This window comes from Moschus berezovskii, chromosome 14 (assembly GCF_049115385.1).
Source record: "Moschus berezovskii isolate FMDL1 chromosome 14, NW_MosBer_1.0, whole genome shotgun sequence".
NCBI lineage: Eukaryota > Metazoa > Chordata > Mammalia > Artiodactyla > Moschidae > Moschus > Moschus berezovskii.
The window spans coordinates 50,167,857-50,192,925 of NC_142473.1; the positions used below are offsets into that span (position 1 = coordinate 50,167,857).

The 25,069-nt window shown below is 37.2% G+C and overlaps 1 protein-coding gene across 1 annotated transcript; it reads left to right on the forward strand.

Moving 5' to 3' along the window:
* Window positions 1-508: 508 nt before the first annotated feature.
* On the forward strand, window positions 509-25,069 carry ZNF214 (zinc finger protein 214). Its single transcript, XM_055423456.2, has 5 exons — window positions 509-734; window positions 1,072-1,130; window positions 1,755-1,843; window positions 19,052-19,212; window positions 20,303-25,069. Exons 4-5 carry the CDS (start codon window positions 19,086-19,088, stop codon window positions 21,991-21,993), a joined length of 1,818 nt encoding a protein of 605 aa, XP_055279431.2. The 5' UTR covers window positions 509-734; window positions 1,072-1,130; window positions 1,755-1,843; window positions 19,052-19,085; the 3' UTR covers window positions 21,994-25,069.

Here is a 25,069-nt window from a genome sequence, read left to right on the forward strand (position 1 = left end):
GAGAACACGATACCAGACAAGCCTAAGACTTAGCAGGAAGAGAAGAGGGAGAAAAGCCCAACCCGACCAACGAGTTAGCAGGAGAGAAGCGGGTCCCGGCAACCATAAACCGAAAACTGAAAAGCCCTCTTCGGGGCTCTGTGACTCGAATTTGCGGAGGATGCCACAGCCAGAGCTAGTGGGGTGCCCATTTCGCTGAATGTGCGGACAGCAGGCGCTACCACCCCTCGCCCCCCAGGGTGACTGTTTCCCAGAATCCCCAGCCCAGCCCCCTTCCCAGGGGTTCTAAAAAACCCTAGAATTATCCATTAACGTTAGTAATATCTTAGATGGCTCAAGCCCATCCTCGGTTCAAAGTGCATTCAGTAGTGCACGGTCCTCCCACCCTGTAACACTGATGGTTTAAGACCAGGCCGCCCCCACGATCTTTCTGGCCAATCAGGAGCCACGTCCTCCGGCGCGCTCCTTTCCTGCCCCGCCCCCTCCCGTCTCTATGGGAACGCTCCGAGTGTCCTGTCCGAGGCCTGAGGCTTTGGTTTTGGTCAAGCAGGCAGACGTTGCTTGGACGGAATATTTGCGTTGGTCCCTGTTCCTCTCCAGCGGCTCCGTAAGTGACGCGGACTCTCGGAAGCACCGGACCATAAGCAGACAAGGACGAGAAGAGCTGTGGCAGAAGAGAGAGGGCCAGGTGTCGAGAAGCCGCTTAGGCTTAGAAATCTCGGAGTCCAGTGTAGGTGGGTCCTTCACAACCGCCCTCCCCATGTTATAACTGAAGGGGAAGGAGAGAGGAGGCAGAGGCAACTTGGATCCTCGGGTCGGGGTCCTCGGGGCTGGGACGGAGGTCTGGATGCGGAACAGAGGCCGCCTGTGTCTCCGCGGCAGGAGCAGAGGCCCTGTGGATCCTGCTCTGCAAGAACAGTTTGTACGTCTGAACCCGGAGCTCCAGATGTACAAACTCTGGCGGCCCTTGGTGTGTAGCGGGGAGTGCAAACCTGTCCTGCTCCTGGAACACCATGAATCAGTTTTCTCTCTAGAGAAAGAGGGCTCTTAACTGTTTATCATTTTCTCCAGGGACCTGTGATCAGCAAGGGAGGACCAGAGTGGCAAAGACTAATGCCCCCATTTTACAGGTGAGGAAAGTAAGGCCCTAGGAAGTCTAGATGTTTGGTATTTTTCAGAGTTCTACAAGTAGTTGGTGAGCTGATGATCACGTCGTTGAAGCCCTAGATCTGGGATCTTCTGCTAAGACTCTGTACTCTGATCTAATAGTAAATCCAGTATTTATGTTGTAAGAAGTGCGTCGGGAGAGGGTGATGGAAATAACCTTTCTACTTAACTGATTGAACAAAATTTAAAAAATACTTTTAGAAAGAAACTTTTTAAGTGTGCTGCTGTTATTCCAATTGTTTTTATTTTTCTTGTTAATAATAAACTAGGCAAAATTTGACGCTCAGAGAGGTTAAATTACATGGAAAGCATATGTATTCCTGGTGGGACTAAACTTTGAGATCAGAGTCAATGTTTTCATGCCCAGACTAGAACTGTACTTTTCTAGATGTTCAGAAATGAGGTCCTGAATGCAAATTCATATAGCTCTCCTTTCTGATCCTTGAAAGGGCACAAAATGTTCTTGGGCTCTTTCTGACCTCTTTCTGGGAGTTTTGGGTGTCACACTCAAATCTTAGTGCATGGGGATTGTAGTGAGTTTGGGAATTTCAAGTCATGCCAATCTTTCATTCCTCCTCTCTCCTCAGCTCAGCCTTCTCAACACTCCACCCTTCCCTAAAAAAGGAGCACAAAGGAAGAAAGAATGGTCACTCTTTCCCTCACAGCCTGATCCTGGGTGAGTAGGATTGTCTTCTCTTATTTATGAAATGTCCCTGACTTCTTCATGGATAGCAGGAGTAGTGGAAGTGGCAACAGGGATGAATGGACCAGACTGAATAGAACATGTTCCTCATTTGCCAGGGGAGCTTTCAAGCCTCCTATGCAGCAAGCCCCTGCCTCCCACCCAGGGTCTTTTCTTGACATTTACTCATTCAGCCAGCCAATCATTCAAGTCTACTATATAATTCATACTGTCTTTGATACCCTGAGATAAATAAATGTCAGAATGTATTTCCTTAACTTTGGGCAAGTAAACCACATGAGGTTAACAAGAATTTCTAAAGTTACCGTATGTTAAACAGTGATGGAATGAGTGGCAATTTTAAGTAAAAGACAGGAGCAGGTACTCAAATTTGAATTATTATTATGAATTGGAAACTATCATTCCAGCAGGAAGACCATCATTTAGCCTCTGGCAAATGAGGGGCTTCCCTGGTGGCTCAGCAGTAAAGAATCCTCCTGAAATGCAGGAGCTGCAGGAACTGCAGTTTTGATCCCTGGGTCAGGAAGATTCCCTAGAGGGGTAAATGGCAAACTATCCCAGTATTCTTGCCAGGAGAATCCCATGGTCAGAGGAGTTTGGCGGCCTCAGTCCATAGGGTCACAAATAGACACAACTGAAGTGACTTAGCACACACGCATATGGCGGCTGCTGCTGCTAAGTCGCTTCAATCGTGTCCGACTCTGTGTGACCCCATAGACGGCAGCCCACTAGGCTCCTCTGTCCCTGGGATTCTCCAGGCAAGAACACTGGAGTGGGTTGCCATTTCCTTCTCCAGTGCATGAAAGTGAAAAGTGAAAGTGAAGTTGCTCGGTTGTGCCCAACTCTTAGCGACCCCCTGTACTGCAGCCTACCAGGCTCCTCCGTCCATGAGATTTTCCAGGCAAGAGTACTGGAGTGGGTTGCCATTGCCTTCTCACGCATATGGAAAGATTAGTATATATATAAAAAATTCGAATCATGATAGATAGGCTCCATGAGGGCAGAGAATGTTCCCAATATCTAGAACAATGCCTGGCATATAGTAAGCACTCAATGAATAGCTGTTGAATATGTGAATGGCTGTTATATGTTTCATTTTTTCATTTAACATATGAAGTGGACATTTTTCCAAGTATGTTTTGGTAGCATGAGTTTTAATGGCTATATAGTCTTTCATTTCAAGTGTATACCATGCTTTATTTAAATTTTCTTTTAAGTATTTCCCAATATTTTGCTATTATAAGCAACTTCTAATAAATATTCTTATAATTTATTAAGTGTATTTCTATTTCCTCAAGATATGTTCTGGGAAATAAGATAATAGAGTCAAAGAATACAAACATGTTTTAGACTTTTGAAAAACTTTAGTTCTTTTTTAGAAATATTGTATAAACTAACTGGTACAACTGTGTAATGAAAGATCTTATGTTGCTGAACCTTTACCAATATTGAATATTATTTTTAAAATTTAGCCTTGAATTGCATCTTTTCAGTCTTTATTAAAATTGATTATTTTAAACATATACTTCCTGATCATTTGCATTCCTTCTTTGATAAAACGACTGGACATACATTACCTTTTTTCCTAATTTTTTTCCCATATGATAAAAGGTATACTTTGTATGTAAAATACAGCAACCATTTGTTGTATGCTATAAGCATTTCTCTAAGTTATCATTTGTCTTTTAAGGACTTCTTTGTTTATATAACTTAAATTTGCAGAAGTGAGTCTTATTTCTTTTTATTTATATGTATATTTTTATGCTTTGAAAGTTCTTCATCCCAAGTGTAATATATAATTACTTTTATTTTCCTCAATTATTTCTTATGAAATATTTTAAAAATTTAACTCTTAAACCTATCAGGTATTTATTTTGGTGTGAGAAAAAAATACAAAGAATATACGGAAACATATATGTGCAATTTAAAATACAATGATAGCATGGGTACCCACCATATAGACCAGCAAATACTTTTAAAAGCCCCCTGATAAGCCCGCAACTTCACTCTTCCTTCTCCTAGATAGGCAACTGGTACCTTAAATGTTGTGTTTGGCATTCCCTAGCTTTTGTGTGTGTGTGTAGTTTTAACTACCTATGTCTGTATCACTAAGCAAAGTTGTTTAGTTTTGCCTATTTTTAACATTCAGTTCAGTTCAGTTGCTCAGTCGTGTCCAACTCTTTGCGACCCCATGAATCACAGCATGCCAGGCCTCCCTGTCCATCACCAATTCCCGGAGTTCATGCAAACTCATGTCCATTGAGTCAGATAAATAGAGTTACTGTTTATATTTTGTGAATCGCTACCTTAGCATAACAGATTTTTACAGTGCAACCATGTTGATTCATGTAACTGTAGTTTAGTTTCACTGCTGTGTACTATTCCACAGTATAAAAAACAGCTTATTTATCCAACATAGTGTTGTTGTGCCTTCTGGATTATTTCCAGTGTTTTTGCTACTACAACAGTCATACTCTAAATGCTCTTACACATATCCTCTGGTATTCATATGTAAGTTTCTTTAGGATACAAACCTTGTAGTAGAATTTCTGGGATGTTGAACTCCCTTATCAGTTCAGTTCAGTTCGGTTCAGTCGCTCAGTCGTGTCCGACTCTCCGCGACCCCATGAACCACAGCACGCCAGGCCTCCCTGTCCATCACCAACTCCCGGAGTACACTCAAACTCATGTCCACAGAGTCGGTGATGCCATCCAGCCATCTCATTCTCCGTCGTCCCCTTCTCCTCCCGCCCCCAACCTTTCCCAGCATCAGAGTGAGTCAACTCGTCGCATGAGGTGGCCAAAGTATTTCAGTTTCAGCTTTAGCATCAGTCCCTCCAATGAACATCCAGGATTGATCTCCTTTAGAATGGAATGGTTGGATCTCCTTGCAGTATAAGGGACTCTCAAGAGTCTTCTCCAACACCACAGTTCAAAAGCATCGATTCTTCGGCGATCAGCTTTCTTCACAGTCCAACCCTCACATCCATACATGACCACGGGAAAAACCATTGCCTTGACTAGACGGACCTTGGTTGGCAAAGTAATGTCTCTGCTTTTTAATATACTATCAAGGTTGGTGCTAAGTGCTGCACTCAATATGCCAGCAGATTTGGAAAACTCAGCAGTGGCCACAGGACTGGAAGAGGTCAGTCTTCATTCCAATCCCAAAGAAAGGCAATGCCAAAGAATGCTCAAACTACCGCACAATTGCACTCATCTCACACGCTAGTAAAGTCATGCTCAAAATTCTCCAAGTCAGGCTTCAGCAGTATGTAAACCGTGAACTCCCAGATGTTCAAGCAGGTTTTAGAAAAGGCAGAGGCACCAGAGTTCAAATTGCCAACATCCGCTGGATCATGGAGAAAGCAAGAGAGTTTCAGAAAAACATCTATTTCTGCTTCATTGACTATGCCAAAGCCTTTGACTGTGTGGATCACAATAAACTGTGGAACATTCTGAAAGAGATGGGAATCCCAGACCACCTGACCTGCCTCTTGAGAAACCTGTATGCAGGTCAGGAAGCAACTGTTAGAACTGGACATGGAACAACAGACTGGTTCCAAATAGGAAAAGGTGTACGTCAAGGTTGTATATTGTCACCTTGCTTATTTAACTTATATGCCGAGTACATCATGAGGAACGCTGGGCTGGAAGAAGCACAAGCTGGAATCAAGATTGCTGGGAGAAATATCAATAACCTCAGATATGCAGATGACACTACCCTTATGGCAGAAAGTGAAGAGGAACTCAAAAGCCTCTTGATGAAAGTGAAAGAGGAGAGTGAAAAGGTTGGCTTGAAGCTCAACATTCAGAAAACAAAGATCATGGCATCTGGTCCCATCACTTCATGGGAAATAGATGGAAAAACAGTGGAAACAGTGTCAGACTTTGTTTCTTTGGGCTCCAAAATCACTGCAGATGAACTCCCTTATAGTTGCTCATAATTTTCAGTTGATTTTCTTGGACTTCCCAGAAAAAACACTCACACCCTCTACAGGTAATTTTGTCTGCTTGCATTAGCAAATGCTTTCATATTAATGACTGTAAAATATTGAATTTGTAGTATCCTTGTTGTTTCCAATTTTAATGGGAATGCCTGTAATGTTTTACCTTTGGATTTGAACTGTTTTTGCATGTCTTTATTTTGGTAACTTGCTTTGTTTGTAGCTTTAAATGAAGGACTAATGTTGAACTTTAAAAGATACCTTTTGGGCATTGATTAAAATAATTATATGGCTTTTCTTATTTGACATTATGATTATGGCTTATAACTAATAGATTTTCTCTTATGAACCTTCTTTTGCTTTTTTGGAATGAGCCACCATTTCATCATGTTATAATATACTTTGTACTGTAGCAGATTACATTTTCCAAAGATGGCCATACCTATAGTTTATCCTATCCTTCATGCTCTTTCTGCAATGTGACTTTCACGCTTCTGACCAAAAGGTGGGATCTACGACCCCTCCTCTCAAATCTGGCTGGGGTAAGTGTTTGCCTCAGCCAATGGAGAACAACATTGGAGGATACTGGAGAACAATGTAGAACTCAATGGAGAAAACCACAACAGCAGAAGTGATGCTATGTGACTTCCCATGCTAAGTCATTAAAAGGATGCCACTTTTGCTTGCCCATCTCTCTCAAGAAACTTGCCATCATGTTGAGAGGTAGCTCAGGCCACAAGAAAGGACGAAGTAGAAAGAAACTGAGATAGCCAACCTGCCAGCCATATGAGTGAGCCACCCTGGGAATGAATCCTTCAGCCGTCAAGCCTATAGATGACTGCAGAGCTAGCTGACAACTCCACAGAATCTCATGAGAGGACCAAATCAGAACTGCCCAGCCAAGCCTCCCTTGAATATCTGACCTACAGAAACCATGGAAGATAATAATCACTGTTTTAAGCCACTCAATTTTGAAGTAACTAGTTATGTGGCAGTAGATTATAAACACAGGTGTTGCTGAATTTTATTGACCTTATATTTTATTTATTTCTGAAGCTTGTCAGTATTCATTAGTAATATAAATCTATCGTCTTCTGACTTTTGCCATCTCTTTTCTTGAGTTTCTTAAAATTTTGATAATTTTTTATATGCCTTGGAATAATTTAATAGAATCAAATAATCTGCTCTTTGAAAATTTGAAAGAATTCATTTAAGGAAACTTTTGGGTTGTTACTATGAAAGTCACATGTCTTCGATAACTTAACCAATTTGTTTCAAAATATCTGATCTGTTCATGGCTTTTCCCTTTTCTTGGGGCCATATCAAAAAGTTTTCCAGGAGCAGATAAATTCCTATCCAGATTTTCAGATTTATTTTCTATAGAATTATGGAAAGTGCCCACCTAATGTTCAGTTAAACTTTTATCTATTGTTTTTCCACTAATCTCATTTCTAACTTTTTTGTTTGTGCCCACCCCTTTTTCTTTTTTTTGTAGCTAGTCAGGGATTGATATATTTTCTTGTTAATATTTTTCTGACAAAGGACTGGCCCTTGGATTCATTTAACAATGGTAAATGTTTCTCAATTCCAACACTTTCTTTTACTGACTTTGTAACATTAACGTTTAAATGTTTAATCCATCTAGTGTTCTCATTGTATATGCTATCAAGTTGGAATCCAACTTTATTTTTTCTCATAATCACTAATATAAGTTTTACCACTAATATAAATAATCCATTCTTTCTTGATTTTTAATACCATCTTTATTGTTAATAAGTTTTCATATATAAACAAGTACATTCCTTATTCTCGGAATTCTCAGTTCCATTCTACTGGCCTATTCTGATTTTACTGCTGTCGTTTGTTGATATGTTGATATTTGGGAGGACAAGTGTTCCTTGGTTTACTTAAGTCTGTCTGGACTTATTTTCCCTCCGTATAAATTTTAGGGGGAAAAGTATATTCCTCAAAAAATCAAGCAAGAAATTTGACTGGAAGTATATGAATTTGAGTCATCACATCCAAGAACATGCAGGCATGCTTCTTCTTTCATGCAGATAATCTTTTTACTACTTCATTGGAATCTGAAAGTTGTCGTCAAAGAGAAATCTTATGAAAACTTATAGCTTTTTTTTTTTGGCCTGTTGTGAGTGATATCTTATTTCCTGGTAATTGATTGCTGCTATCATGATGCTTTTGCTTTATCTTGTCTGGTAATTTTGCTGAGCTTGCTCATTAATTTATGGTTTATCCATATACTTTTGTTTTCCTAGGTCAATGGCCATAACATATGCAGATAATGACATTTTATGTTTTTTCTTCTAATCCTTATGCTTATCTCTTTTTCTTTTCTTCTGGTATTTGTCAGAACCCTTAGTACTATTTTGAAAGCAGTGATGATGGTGTGTATCCTTATCTTGTACCATCATAAAAGGAATACATATAAAATTTCTCCATTAAGCTTATTGTTTGATGTGGATTCTCAGTATATAATATTTACAAATTTAGGTACTTTCTTTTTATTTCTAGTTAGCTAAAAGTTTTTCTAGGACTTATATAGGTGGTAAAAATTATTATCACAATATTATTACAATTTTTCTGCATCAGTTGAGATAATCATGGTTTTCTTCTGTAGTCTATTATTAGAGTGAATTATGTTGATTAATTTTTCATGTTGAACTGTTCTCCATTCCTGTTATAAATTATGCTTTATCAATATGTACAGTTTTCATATATTTCTGAATTAAGTTAGCTAATATCTATTTAGGACTTTCTACATATTTATCAAACTTAAAAATGGGCCTATAGTTTTATTCTTTTGTATTGTTCTTATCAGGTCTTGTAATCAAGAGTACACTGGCCATATAATGAGTCAGTAATTTTCACTTTCTATTTTCTAAAATAATTTGATTGTAATAGTAATTAATTAAACATTTAATCAAATGTTTATTTAAACATTTGCTAGAACTCAACTATAAAACTCTTTGGGCCTGTGATTTTTGGGAAGAGAGAAAGAACCCTGGCTGCCATTTCACTTTCCTTAATACTTACTGGTCTATAATTTTATATTACTCTTAAAATCTATTTTGGCATTTTATATTGGCATTGCGTACTTTACTAGGAATTTGTCCTTTTATATAGATGTTCAGGTGTATTTGCAGACAGTTCATAATACCCTTGTCTTATTTAAAAACTTATACCTGTGGTTATTTCCTCATTTTGTCTTATATTTTGTTTGTAATCGTCTTTTTAAGAAAATCAGACTTGTAGAGACCTGACTTCTTAAATTTAAAAAAAATTATTTTTTTAATTGAAGGATAATTCCTTTACAGAATTTTATTGTTCTCTGTCAAACCTCAGCATGAATCAGCCATAAGTATACATATATCCCCTCCTTTTTGAGCCTCCCACCATCTCCCTCCCCATCCCACCCCTCTAGGTTGATACAGAGCCCCTGTTTGAGTTTCCTGAGCCATACATCAAATTCCCTTTGGTTATCTATTTTACATATGGTAATGTAAGTTTCCATGTTACTTTCTCCATACATCTCATCCTCTCCTCCCCTCTCCCCATGTCCATAACAAAGCAAGGCAGCAGTGAATAAACAGACATAGAGAATTTGCTTCTTAAATTTTTAAGAGTATCTTTTGACTTTATGCATTTTCTCATCATCTGTTTATTGCACCTTTGACTCTCAGCTTTATTCTCCATTTCTGAAGTTAGCTTATTTTTTTAAAGCTGGAGTGTTTCTGTTTTCTAAGTTTCTGAGTTGAATGCTTAGGTTGATTATATATAGCCATTCTTATTTCCTTTAAGTACTTTTTTATTTGGATCTTGAAAAGTTTGATATGTAATTTTTATTATTCAATTCAAATTTTTCTTATCATTATATTTTCCTTTTAAGTTTAAGGGCTATTTAATATATTACTGCTTCATTGACTATGCCAAAGCCTTTGACTGTGTGGATCACAATAAACTGGAACATTCTGAAAGAGATGGGAATACCAGACCACCTGACCTGCCTCTTGAGAAACCTGTATGCAGGTCAGGAAGCAACAGTCAGAACTGTACATGGAACAACAGACTGGTTCCAAATAGGAAAAGGAGTACGTCAAGGTTGTATATTGTCACCCTGCTTATTTAACTTATATGCAGAGTATATCATGAGGAACGCTGGGCTGGAAGAAGCACAAGCTGGAATCAAGATTGCCGGGAGAAATATCAATAACCTCAGATATGCAGATGACACCACCCTTATGGCAGAAAGTAAAGAGGAACTCAAAAGCCTCTTGATGAAAGTGAAAGAGGAGAGTGAAAAGTTTGGCTTGAAGCTCAATATTCAGAAAACGAAGATCATGGCATCTGGTCCCATCACTTCATGGGAAATAGATGGGGAAACAGTGGAAACAGTGTCAGACTTTATATTTTGGGGCTCCAAAATCACTGCAGATGCTGATTGCAGCCAGGAAATTAAAAGATGCTGCTTACTCCTTGGAAGGAAAGTTATGACCAACCTAGAAAGCATATTAAAAAGCAGAGACATTACTTTGCCAACCAAGGTCCGTCTAGTCAAGACTATGGTTTTTCCCGTGGTCATGTATGGATGTGAGAGTTGGACTGTGAAGAAAGCTGAGCGCCGAAGAATTGATGCTTTTGAACTGTGGTGTTGGAGAAGACTCTTGAGAGTCCCTTGGACTGCAAGGAAATCCAACCAGTCCATTCTAAAGGAGATCAATCCTGGGTGTTCATTGGAAGGACTGATGCTAAAGCTGAAACTCCAATACTTTGGCCACCTCATGCGATGAGTTGACTCACTGGAAAAGAGTCTGATGCTGGGAATGATTGGGGGTGGGAGGAGATGGGGACGACAGAGAATGAGATGGCTGGATGGCATCACCGACTCGATGGACATGAGTTTGCGTGAACTCCGGGAGTTGGTGATGGACAGGGAGGCCTGGTGTGCTGTGATTCATGGGGTCGCAAAGAGTCAGACACGACTGAGCAACTGAACTGAATATGTTACTTGGTTTTTTATTGTTGCTGCTGCTGCTGCTAAGTCACGTCAGTCGTGTCCGACTCTGTGCGACCCCATAGACGGCAGTCCACCAGGTTCCTCTGTCCCTGGGATTCTCCAGGCAAGAACACTGGAGTGGGTTGTTGTTAAATAGTTCCTAATTTTATTACATTCTATGTAAAGAATGTATTTTGCATTATATTAATCCTTTGGAGTTTATTTAGATTTCTTCAATGGACCACTACATGGCCAATCTTGTAACAGTATTGTAGGTGCATGAAAATGTGATTTTAGTGTTTCAGAAGTAAAGAGTTCAACACAGATAAAAATAACTAGCGTATTAATTGTACTGTCTAGTGTTTATATTGTTGAGTTCTTTGGTTTTGCTTGATCTATCATTTTCTGAGAGGAGTGTATTAATATCCATAATTACCATCAATGATGTATATATCTCCTTGAACTTAAGATAATTGTTACTTCATACATTTTGAAATTTTATTTGTGGATGCAATTTAACTATTTTGGGTATTTTCTTACTATTTATTTGAAAGTGAAAATCGCTCAGTCATGTCCGACCCTTTGTGACCCCATGGACTATACAGTCCATGGAATTCTCAAGGCCAGAATACTGGAGTGGGTAACTGTTCCCTTCTCTAGGGTTACTAATATATAAAAATCTATATTTTTGTTCCTTATGGTATTTTTGCCATAAATATTTTTATTGTGATATAGTTTACATATAACATTATATTAGTTTTAGGTATACAACATAATGATTCTACATTTGTATATGTTGTAAAATGATCACCACAATGTCTAGTTAACATCTATGACCATACACAGTTACAAATTTTTTGCAATAAATTTTATCTCAGCTGAAATTAAATTTATTACAACTTTCTTTTGGTTCATATTTGTGTGGAATATTTTTTTCCAACCTTTTATTCTCATGTTTTTTCTTTTTAGTGTATCTCCTCTAAACCACATATTGAATTTTATTTTTTTTAACCTACAAATCTGTGTCTTTTAATCTGCGAGATTGAGCTATACTGTTACTTTTGCTATCATATGCCTTTCCTCCTTTTCTGTTTTCCTTTGAAACAGGTTGTCTTCTGTTCTTGCTTTTTTATAGATTCTATTATGGTTCTTCTGGTAATTGCCCTTAAAACCCATGTTGACTTTTATTTACTCCTATTGACTTCTTAAACTTATATCTAAGTCATTTTTCTAAACAGACAAGTACTTTGGCATACTCTCATGTCCCTTTTCCCCACTCCAGTACTCTTGCCTGGAAAATCATGGACGGAGGAGCCTGGTAGGCTACAGTGCATGCGGTCACTAAGAGTCAGGCCCAACTGAGTGACTTCACTTTCACTTTTCATTTTCATGCATTGGAGAAGGAAATGGCAACCCAGTCCAGTGTTCATGCCTGGAGAATCCCAGGGACAGAGGAGCCTAGTGGGCTGCTGTCTATAGGGTCACAAGAGTCGGACACGACTGAAGCAACTTAGCAGCAGCAGCAGCATGTCCCTTTTGGAGAAGCAAAAGGCAGCCCACTCCAGTGTTTTTGCCTCGAGAATCCCATGGACAGAGGAGCCTGGCAGGCTACAGTCCATGGGTTGCAAAGAGTCAGATATGACTGAGCTATTAAACCACCACCACGTCCCTTTTCTCTTATCTCCCACTCATCAATGCTTTTATTGTTAAGAACTGTAGGGCAGGTGTAGATGTGCTCTCTTTTTCCTTTTTTGTTCTTAGATTTTGTTTTGTTGTTTTTTCTTGTTTTATGATAACAATAAACTTTACCAAGGCATTTGATCATCTTTCCGTATTATATCTCATGCAGCCTTTCCTGGATTTCTTTTCTTAAATGACTTATTAGAAAAATAGGTAAGTGTATATGTTTAAAGCATATTTAGATTGACTCTTAAAGAATATAAATTATTGATGTATGTATGGAATCAAAATCATAGAGGACAAAATGGGAGGAAATGAAAAAATAAAAACTAAAGGCAGGAACAGATGGAAGAATTTTTTAAAATAATAAGTAAGATTTTAGAAATAAGTCCAAATATATTAGTAATCATAATAAATGAACATGGACAAAACTTACCTATAAAAAAACTGAGTCACAGAGAGTTGATGAAAAACATGATCTTACTCTGTGCTATTTACTGGAGACCTACCTAAAGTAATGTCATGAAAAAGGTTCGATGTATTAATCATGAACAAAACATGTAGCTATGAATGTGTTTCAAATTATATATAGCAAAACCTGACAAAATTATAAGGAATCAAAATTTAAAAAACTTAGAGAATAATTTTAACATCTTCTTGAAAAGGACCTTTAAAGAAAAATTTAATTATTGGAGAGATAACTATGTTTATGGATGGGAAGACAAGAGGGCTATCAAGTTTACACATTGTGGGAGAGGTTCGTTTATATAGAAAATAAAAAACTGAGATTTTCAAACATTTTTGAGAAATGGTGAATCTTGGTTGGTACCGGAAAAGCAACAAAACTGAATCTAGGACACTTGTGCAAGAAAGTAAGGATGTTTTCAAACACTAAAATGGTCATGTCACAAGAACTTGCGGCCAATCTGAAAGAATTCCCACCAGCCTAAGATAAGGGAGGTTTGAATATCTAAAAGTAAAATGACTGCAATTTGATTGAAACACATCAAATATGTAAAAATCAATGAATTCATAAAAATGCTTAAAAGCAAAACAATTCAAATCATACTAGTCACATTTGGTGGTTACTGTGTCCCATCTACCATCTAATTACTCTGCAAATTAATTTTCTTAAAGGGGGTAGTTTGGGACATAAATATTTATCCTGACTTTTTTGATTGTACTACATTTCAGGGTAACCAGAAAATTTGTGATGGGGACTTCTTTGGAAGAATTATCGCTTATATGTGTACAAGGGATAGTGGAATTAGGAAACCAATTTACAATGTTTAATGACATAACATATCTAAGAAATGATTATCATTTATTTCCAAAATTTTAAGTGAAAGATTTATGGGAACCATTAGGATGGAAGGTCGGAAATTGAAAGCACCTGAACCCACTGCTGCTGCTGCTGCTGCTAAGTCACTTCAGTCGTGTCCGACTCTGTGTGACCCCACAGACGGAAGCCCACCAGGCTCCCCCGTCCCTGGGATTCTCCAGGCAAGAACACTGGAGTGGGTTGCCATTTCCTTCTCCAATGTGTGAAAGTGAAAAGTGAAAGTGAAGTCGCTCAGTCGCATCCGACCCTTAGCGACCCCATGGACTTCAGCCCACCAGGCTCCTCCATCCATGGGATTTTCTAGGCAAGAGTACTGGAGTGGCTTGCCATTGCCTTCTCCGCCTGAACCCACTACTTAGTAAATTTAGCAGCCCTCAAGTATTGTAACAGGAAGTATACAACAGGTATTCTTTCCAGAAAAAAATAAAAAGAACTTTAGTCTACACAGGCTTCTGGAATAAAAGGACCAAGTACCAGGAATGGAATAAAAAACAAGTTAAAACACCACAAGGAAACAATTAGCCAAATTATTGATGTGGATGTTCTGTAGAACTGCTATTTAAAGTGTGGTCCCTGGAACAGCAGCATTGTCATTACATGGGAATTTATTACAAATGAATCTTGACTCCTATCTAGGACCTAATAAATCAGAATCTCTGGGGATGGTGCCCAGGAAACTGTGTTTTAGCAAGTTCTCCAGGTGATTCCGACACAATGAAGTTTGAAAACCATTGTTTTACAGGATAAATATCTGTTTCTTTAACAAATCAATGGTGCGATGAATTTTTTTAAAAAGGTAGGAGGTGACTTACAGAACTAGAGAGATTTAAGAAACACAATAACCAAATACAAATTGACCATTTTTGGACCCTGATTTAGACAATTCAACTAACAAATAATTTTACATTAGAAAAATTAAATTTGAAGTGAGTGTTAGATGATATTATGTAATAGTAATCTTGTTAGGCAATTACATTTTTTAAAGTCCCTATCAGTTAATGAAAGATACATATTGGAATATTCCTGAAATAATTATATGTGAAATGACCTCATATTTGGGATAATAACAATAATAGTAATGGGGGAAGCAGAGGATAAAACAAGACTCATAAACTGTTGGTAATTATTAGTGATTATATGGGACCTCATTTTATTGTCCTCTTTATTACTCACGACTGTTTGAAATTTTCCATACTCAGTTGTTACCAATATAAAGTCTTGGAGAAACTCTGACAAAATTTTAATTCTGGTTGGTGGTACTCAAAGGGCAATCATTTCATTTCTCATTAAATGACTCTAAAGTAATCTTTTCCCTTTGATTTTACTTCATGTAATATTAATATTGCAAAGCCTACTGTATTTTGGTCTATAATTTTCTGTTATAGATTATCCTGTCTTTTCATGTTTAATCTTTGAGGAGTCAGTAATTTGGAGTGTGTCTCTTCTACCCCGTATGCCTCTATATTTTAAAACTATTTCAGTATCCTTTTGTCTATTAAGAATTTTACTTGCCATCTTAATTTATTCTTTATATAATTCATTTTTTTTCCTCTATAGACTTCTACCTACTAATTTTGAATGTAGGTATTGAGCTGTTAACTTTTCTAGTGGAGGAAAGTGTTTCAACATATTTTTTAAAGTATTTTCAAGGGAAGTCTTATAGTGTTTTTGGTAAACTGAAATACACATGCCTTGTGTATTTCTACACAAATGTATTTTCTAGAAATATTACAAGTGAGTGTTCCATGATGTATTTAAGAGAGTTGTTTACTACCATATTATGATAGCCAGAAAAGTGGAAATAATCTCAATGTCCATTAGTATGGGAACAGTTAAATTTTAGAACATTATAACATGAAATGCTATGCAACTTTTACAACAATGCATTAATCATCTATTTCTGCATAACAAATTGTATGTAGCAGGTTTTAAAAATGACAGATATTTATTATCTTACTCAGTTTCTGAGTCAGGAATCTGGGAGTATAGCAATGTGGTTCTTGTTCAAGGTTTCTCATGAGCTTGCAGTCAAGCCGACAGCAGGACTACAGTTCATTGGAAGCCTTCACTGGGGCTGGAGGATCCACTTCTAAGATGGTTCTCACATGGCTGTTGGCAGATACCTCATTTCTCACTGAGGACAGAAGGCCTCAATTCCTCACCACGTGGGCCTCTCCGCAGGGCTGCCTAAGTATTCTCACGGTATTTTAGGTAGCTTCTCCCAGAGATCCAAGAAAAAAGCAAGGAGGAAGAAAAGTGAAAGTTGCTCAGTCGTGTCCGACTCTGCGACCCCATGGACTATACAGTCCATGGAATTGTCCAGGCCAGAATACTGGAGTGGGTAGCCTTTCTCTTCTCCAGGGTATCTTCCCTGATTCAGGAATCAAACCAGGGTCTCCAGCATTGCAGGTGGATTCTTTACCAATTGAGCTATCAGGGAAGCACAAGGAGGAAGATGTAGTGCCTTTTATGGGCTAGTCTTAAAAGTTGCACATCACGGCTTCCCCTTCTCCATTTTCTTCTATTCATCAGAACTAAGTCCCTAAGACCAGGCCACATTCAAGGAGGTGGGGAATTAGGCTCCACCTTTTGAAGGGAAGCATATCAAATAATTTTTGGACAAAATCAAATAATTTTGGATATACTTAAAAATCACCACAAATAACACAGGCCTCTATGTACTGAAATGGGAAGTAGTACACTATACGTTACTTGAAAAAGCAAACTGCAGAATTCTGATGTCTTTGTTATGAAGAAAACATTAGTGGGGTATCTGAAAATACGGTCAGAAAGGACACAATGAAAATAATAGTGGTTATTTCATAAGTTATTTGTGGAGGGTAGACTTAATTTTTACTTATATTACTTTAGCATTGTTACAATTTTTATGAACTTACTTTCAGTAAAAGATACTAGACTCTTAATCTCAAGTATATTTAAAAAATAAATTCTTAAATCTTTCTTAAAATGACAATCAAAACCAGTAACAACAGACTGGGTTTTATATACTGTACTTTTTAAAAAGTGAAGGACCAGTGAGTTCATTTATTTTTCATACTGACACCAGTTTGTCAGTTTCTGAGAATCCCAATTTGTATGTGTTAAGTAGACTTACTGTCTTTAAAATTTTTAGCATTTATAAACATTTTAAAAATTAGTAGCACTGTATTTCCTCATTCTTCAATTCATATTTGTGATTAATGTTTCGCTTTTTAGGCATGGGTTTTTATTTAGTTTACTTGAAAAATGGTACCTGGGTGGTATATTTTGAATCCTTGAATATTTCAGTGTATCTTCCTTTTATCCTTCTATATTAACAGCATATGCTGTATATGGAAATCTTGATTTACCACCCTTCACAAGTTGTTTTTAATTTCTCTCACTTTTGCTTAGGAGGCAAAGCAGCAGTAGGCCTGTGTTAAAAAACCACTACTTTATAACCACAGGATCTTGTAATAGTTACTTAATATTGCTAAATTTAGATTCCTCTTTCCTTTAGTGTTGATAATAATACCTTACTGGATTGTTGTGATGATAAATGAGATAACGTAGCCTATTTCACATAACTGCCCCTAACTGCTAGATAATATTTAGCTGCTGCTATGATTATAATTTTATGATGATGATAGTTTAATTTTCTTCATTTTATTGTAATCTCCTTAAAAGTATTCTATTTCTTTTATTCTTAATACTTATTGAATATTTTAAATTGAACTTTACAATTAAGGATATGTCATCAAAGAAATAAAATGAATTTGTTACACAACCAACTTATGATCTGCTATACTAAAATATTTTTAGAATACATGCATTTATCCCTTCAACTTTCTAAAACTTCATAATAATAAAAGCAAGAAATTTATGAAATTACAATGATGAAACTGAAGAGCCATCAGCAAATGAGAAATTTCAACAAAAACCTGGATGGCAACAGTAGGAATAGTGATAAGAGCCATTTAGGGCTAAAGATTTTGCATCCCAGAATACAGCAGAGTAATACGTACAAGAAAGGAACTGATGAGCCCTGTGAACTTTGGAGAAGCTCAAATCCATACACCATTTGGGGCAGAAGGCCAGCCATTAAAGACCACCCTAAAATATTTCCAGAGAGGAAAGAAAGTTTCCTACAAAGGAATCACAGTTTATTATTATTATATTTTAATCAGTCTTGGCAACACTAAAAGCTTATAAAAGGAAAAATATTTTCACTCTAGAATTCTACACCCAGCCACTTGTGAGGGACAGAAAGACTTCAGGTATACAGTGATTCAAATGATTCTTGGGAATCTTTCCTAGTAACTATGTTTGGAGATTCTCCTTTGAAGAAAACCTCACTTGCTTTTTTTCAGTGGCTAAAATGTGTAATGTGCACAGGCTTGATTGAACTCATGTTGTTATGTGCCTCCCAATTAATGGAGTAAATCACAAAAGAGGAAAAGTCATGTGATTTTGAAAATGGAGCACTAAAGAGTAGCAGGCCCTGATTGGAGCAGGAAGATAGACCTCCCAAAATAAAACGGGTGGGCAAGGGAATGAGACACCTGATAAAACAGATTATATAAAGCCTTTTAAACAAATCAAGAATTTGAGGATAGTAAATTTATCAAGTAAAAATTAAACAGGTAATCCCCCCAAAAGTATATAATCAAATTCAAAATTATACAAGTGCTGCTTATTGATTTAACCAGAAAATTAGCAGTAATGCTATAGGAGGATGAAAAGTGGAGGTAGGAAGTAAATAGAAAATGTCTAAAATGACCAATCATGAAGCAATAATACAAGCAACATGAAGCGATATTGTTGTAGTTGGCAAATAGTTCTTGTTCAAAGTGTGTAGACCTGGATCCTAGCTGCAATACCTCCAGGTTCATGATCTTGGGAATTAATCTTTTTCAACCATTATTTACTAATGTGTAAATGGGGATAATAATAGTATCAGCAACAAAGGATCACTATGAGGATTACTTGAGATACATGTGAAGTACTTACCTGGCCCAGTGGTTAACAGACAAATGGTATATAAATGTTTCTTATGATGGTGAGGGTATTCAGTGATTGTATTAATATTATTTAACCACTTGACCTGTGTTATGTCTCTTCTTACTTTTCTTGTCTTTCTTCATTATCAGAGTTATTCCTTTTTGGTTTACCACTTATGTTACATGCTGAATGTTTTTTTCGTTGTCCATCTTCTTATTTAGATTGCTTCTTCCTGGAAAGCTAATCTTCGACCAGATGGCAGTAACATTTGAAGATGTGACTGTTATTTTTACTTGGGAGGAGTGGAAATTCTTGGATTCGTCTCAGAAAAAGCTCTACAGAGAGGTCATGTGGGAGAATTACACAAATGTCATGTTAGTAGGTAAAGTTATCCCAACTCTTAGGGAATAAGGTTAGTTTCTTCTGGGACCTGTTTTGTTGAGTATTTTGGTTCTTTATCCGATTGCTGTATTGAGGTAAAAGAGATTCTCAAAAATGGGTCTTAAGTCACATGAAAAATAACAGATGAAAACAAGGTGTCTTCTAAAGCATTTTGGCTATGTAATTAATAAGTGTCTGTGATTGTTATTATTTGTGAATATTTTCTGGATTACACATAAAGCACAGATTTCCACCTATAATTTTGTGCACTCCTAAATTTGTTCTTGCGTCATGTTCTATTTGTACGAGTTAGCTTTTGCTATATAACAAACTACCCTAAACTTAGTAACTTAAAACTTTGTTATGTTTCATGATTCCATTTGGTTACATGGATCTTCTTTCAGGAGTGACTTGATTGGGGCTAGATGGTCTAAAATAAAGCTGAATAGCCTGACTCACATGTCTGGCAGTTGGTCAGTATCAATGTTATAATGGCCATGTGTTGACCATATGTCTCTCTTCAAGGAGGCCAGCCCAAGCTCATTTTGTGATCACAGGACAATCAAAACCAAAAGAGACCAACCCCAACGTACAAGTACTTTTCAGATTTCTGTTTGTTTCACTTTTGTCCCAGTGGCCAAGGATATAGAGTCAGTGGGTAAGAGGAACACCCAAAAATGTAAATAAGCAGAGAGTTTTTTTTTCTTTTTACACAATCTACTACACTATTTTAGAACAAAAAAGAGAAACAGGTATTTTATGTCTTATAATAATTTCCCAAATAATCTAATTAAATCTCAGTCTTTAAGACGATTTCCATGAAGCCAATCACTTTCTCTTTTATTTCTAACAGTACTTGGTAAGTAGTAGATGCTCAAGGTTTGTTTATTGAATGAATGAGTAAAATGAATACATCTATGAATGAAAAATGAATTTCACACCCAAGTATGGAGCAGCCTAAGTCATAACCCTTCTTTCTCACTTGTGCCCATACATATATTCCTATAATTCTGGAGCTTGTTGACTGAGATACTTGGAAATTTTTAAACATAGCTCTCATCTTACAACTGGATTATCTGCTTATATTTTAGGAAATTGGAAAGAGAGCTGCAAACCCCAGGAAGAAAGATTCAGATATTTAGACCATGAAAATCTTTCCTGCTGGCAAGGCTGGAAGACTGCCAGCACTCAGATATATGAGAATAAAAACTATGTGGAAATGGTTCAAGGTATAGATTCCAAAGACCTAAAGCAGCAACACCTTTCTCACTATCAAGAATCGTCAACACTCCCTACACAAGTAGCAAGGTATGGGAACTATGAACTGACTTTTGAAAGCAAAAGTCCCAGGAACTTAAAATATACCAAGTATATACCGTGTCAGTCCTTAGAAAGGAAACACTCTGAAGACAATGGTAGAAAAATCTATGTGAGTGATTCATGTGGTTTTCAAGGACTCAGATACCATGTTGGCATATCCAGGAAAAATCTCTCTCTGGAAAAAGAACAGAAGCTCATACGTCAGCATTCTATCCCAGGACAGGAAGCCTTTCCAGAGTACATTGGGGAGATATGCCAAAATGACCTGCTGAAAGGCTCTATGGAAGAGAAATACTGTGGATGTAAAAAATGTAAAGAAATTTATTACTGGAACTCACAGTGTGTTTTCCACGAGAGAAATCAACTTGGAGAAAAGTTCTATCCATGCTCCATCAGCCCCACATGCTTCCCTCAGAGATCAGACCTATACAGACATCCAAGAATCCACACAGGTAAGCAGCTGTACAGATGTGACGAAGTTGCCAGTAACCTTAGTCAGAGCTTTGGTGTTCACTTTCATCAGAAAGCCCACCCAGGGGAGGAACCTTATATATGTAACCTATGTAGTAATAGCTTCAGTCAGATCCCCAGGCTTCACCATCATCAAAGAGTCCACCTGGAAGAGAAACTCTATAAATTGCAGTGTGATAAGGACCTCGGTAGAAATTCATTGCTTCACATTCACCAGAGACTTTACATAGGAGAGAAGCCTTTTAAGTGTGATCAGTGTGGTAAGAGTTTTAGTCGGAGTTCAGTACTTCATGTTCATCAGAGAGTCCACACCGGAGAGAAACCATATAAGTGTGATAAGTGTGGTAAAGGCTTCAGTCAGAGCTCAAATCTTCGAATTCATCAGTTCGTCCACACAGGAGAAAAGTCCTATAAATGTGGTGACTGTGGTAAGGGCTTTACCCAGCGCTCAAATCTTCAAATCCATCAGAGAGTACATACAGGAGAGAAGCCATACAAATGTGACAACTGTGGGAAGGACTTTAGTCACAGCTCAGATCTTCGCATTCATCAGAGGGTCCATACAGGGGAGAAACCCTATATTTGTCATGAATGTGGGAAGGGCTTCAGCAAGAGTTCAAAACTTCACACTCATCAAAGGGTGCATACTGGAGAGAAACCCTATAAGTGTGAACAGTGCGGTAAAGCTTTCAGTCAGCGTTCACATCTTCTCATTCATCAGAGAGTCCATACAGGAGAAAAACCTTATAAATGTGATGACTGTGGAAAGGGCTTTAGTCACAGCTCAAATCTCCATATTCACCAGAGGATCCACACAGGAGAGAAGCCTTATCAATGTGCTAAGTGTGGTAAGGGTTTCAGCCATAGCTCAGCTCTTCGAATTCATCAGAGAGTCCACACAGGAGAGAACACTTATAAATGCCATGAGTATCACAAGGGATTCAATCAGAATTCACATCTTTACAATAACTGCAGAAGAGAAACCTTGTAATTCCGTTCATTTTGTTGTAACAGCTTTAATCAAAGCTTCACTTTAAGCCTAGTAAATGCTGCTGGATAAAAGTGCTATAAATAACCTAAATAATCCCAAGCAACATTTAAAATGTCCTCTAATTTCTACTAAGAATCATTTGCTTTAAGAAGAGATGCTTAGGACAGTATTTTGTTTTCTTTTTCTACCATATATATTAGGTATAGTAGTGTTGTGTGTTAGTTGCTCAGTTGAGTCCAACTCTTTGCAACCCCATAGACTGTAGCTTGCCAGGCTCCACTGTGCATGGAATTCTCCTGTCAAGAATACTAGAGTGGGTAGCCATTCCCTTCTCCAGGGGATCTTCCTGACCCAAGGATTGAACCCAGGTCTCCTGCATTGCAGGTGAATTCTTTACCATCTTAGCCACCAGGGAAACCCCATATGCACAGTCATTATAAAATATGTAAATGAGTCAAGAAGAAAACGTCTCATCCTGTTTCATTCTAAGTCTTTTTTCCGTGCATTTTCATGTGCATGAAATCATACTGTATGTTCAACTTTGTGTTTTTATTGATTTCAAAACATTTGCTTGTATTTTGGTTTGAATTGAAACTGGCTAGCTCTCAATGAAGAGCAAGAATCTTGACTCAACTGTAAAGTCCTTTAGAAGCTACAGAAAAAAAGAAAATACACAAAACCTGTAACTCAAACTGGCAGACAACTCAAATATGGAAGAATTAACTAAAGGGTGAGTAAATTTCAATTGCTTATGAGAAAAGATCAGAAAACACTGTATTTCCCTTTATCCAAGACAGGATATCTTAGATCATTTATTTCTCTCAACCAGAAAACTCAAGAACCATCCTTTTCTTGCAAGGGTGCTACACTCTAAAGTTACCATAACACACTCCCACCCATTCCCCTACCCAGTTTTCTACAGTTATGCATTGGTTTAGACCCTAGGAGGTATGGAAAAACTCTGGTTATCTACAAAACCTAAGAGGGAGAATGGATACAGAACTCTGCAATAGTAAATGTCAAAAGACAGTGTAATAACACCTTCAGAATTGTGAGACTCAAAAATCTGTTATCACCTATATTTTTTCTTATCAAGTAAATTGTCTTTATATCTATAGGTAACAGATAAGCAAAAACAACAAAAACAAAACCCAGAAAACATATATGTACCTTTCTTAAACAGATCTCAAGAATGTGGAAGTCATAATGTAAAAGGACTGGTAACAAACACTAAAATTAAACATGCAGTTAATTCTGAATTGTTAATTTGTTTACAAAACTTGAAAAATATTAAATAGTTGTGCAAGAAGGTATTTGATATAGAAATGCTGAGTATAAAAACATTATATGTTAAAGACTGGATGGGATAGTAGGATTATCAGATAAAGGAATCCATGACACCCAATTAGGTCTGATTTTTCAGATCAGTTCAATTCAGTTCAGTCGCTCAGTCGTATCTGACTCTGTGACCCCATGGACTGCAGCACACCAGGCTTCCCTGTCCAACACCAACTCCCGGAGCTTGCTCAAACTCAACTTCCATCCGGTCGGTGATGCCATCCAATCATCTCATCCTCTGTCGTCCCCTTCTCCTCCTGCCTTCAATCATGTTTTTCTGATTTTTCATCATATATCTGATTTTTCAGATATACAATGATCATTTTTTTAAGTATGTCCCAAATATTGCATGGAACTTATACTAAGAAAGTATTTGCTTATATGAAATTCAAACTTAACAGCACCCTGTCTTTTTATTTGCTACATTTGCCAACAAGATGAGGGAAGAATAGCAAAAGAAAGTATGCTACATTTCTGGTCGTAAATAGCATGGATTCATTAAATTTTCTTGAATTTAACAATTCTAGAAACAAAGGCCTAAATTTTTTTTTTTTTAGAGTTCGTAATTACAATTAAAAGAACTAAAGAAATCACATACATTTCAAAACAGGAAGATAAAAACAAAGAATATTCAGTCCCTAAAGCAAAAGGCAGAAAACAGAAACAATATGATTTAAAAAATTATAGAGAACACAGATCAAGATGAGAGCAAATCAGATTTATCAAAATAGCTTAAACCTCCCTTTAAGAAGTTTTGAAAACCCTTGATTGAATTAAAATTTTACTAATATGTGATTACAAGACTGTAGCAAAATGATACTGGTTAATTGACCAATTCTCAACTTTTCAGTATTCCTTTATTGATTAACTTTATTCATATAAGAAAACAGGCAAATGTTTATTAGGCAAACATAAAGGCATGTCTACAATATGTTTAAAAAGTTAATTTAAATGAACTAATTATAAACCCATTAAGGTGGGTAAAAATATAAAAACCAGTAACTTTCTAAATTCTTAAAATAATCAGAATACTATGGGTGCAAAATAGAGTTTGTAATATTAAATGAAAGTGAAAGTCATTCCGTCGTATCTGACTCTTGTGACCCCATGGAATATACAGTCCATGGAATTCTCCAGGCCAGAATACTGGAGTGGGTGGCCTTTCCCTTCTCCAGGGGATCTTCCCAGTCCAGGGATCGAACCCAGGTCTCCTGCATTGAAGGCAGATTCTTTACCAGCTAAGCCACAAGGAAAGCCCTTGTAATACTAAGTTTTCTTTAAAAGGAACAAACAGCAAAAATGTAGAATGAAAATAATGAAAAACCATTTAATTGAAAATAAAAGGGGACTTGAACAGAGAAGTCATAATTTTCTTGGAATGTTAATGTACAGATTTATTTCAGATCTTATCAAAATCCTAATGAGATTTGAAATTGAAAAAAGTATTCTTTTTCCTGAAAAAAAGTTTAAGAAAAATAGTTATTAGAGAAGAGCAAAGATAATTATAAATGAGATTGCCCTAACATACAGTAAATATGTGTGTGTGTGTGTTGGTCACTCAGTTGTGTCCGACTCTGCAACACCATGGACTGTAGCTTGCCAGCTCCTTTGTCCATGGGATTCTCCATGCAAGAATACTGGAGTCGATTGCCATTTCCTTCTCCAGGGGATCTTCCCAACCCAGAGATCGAACCCGGGTCTCCCACATTGCAGGCAGATTCTTTACCATCTGAGCCAC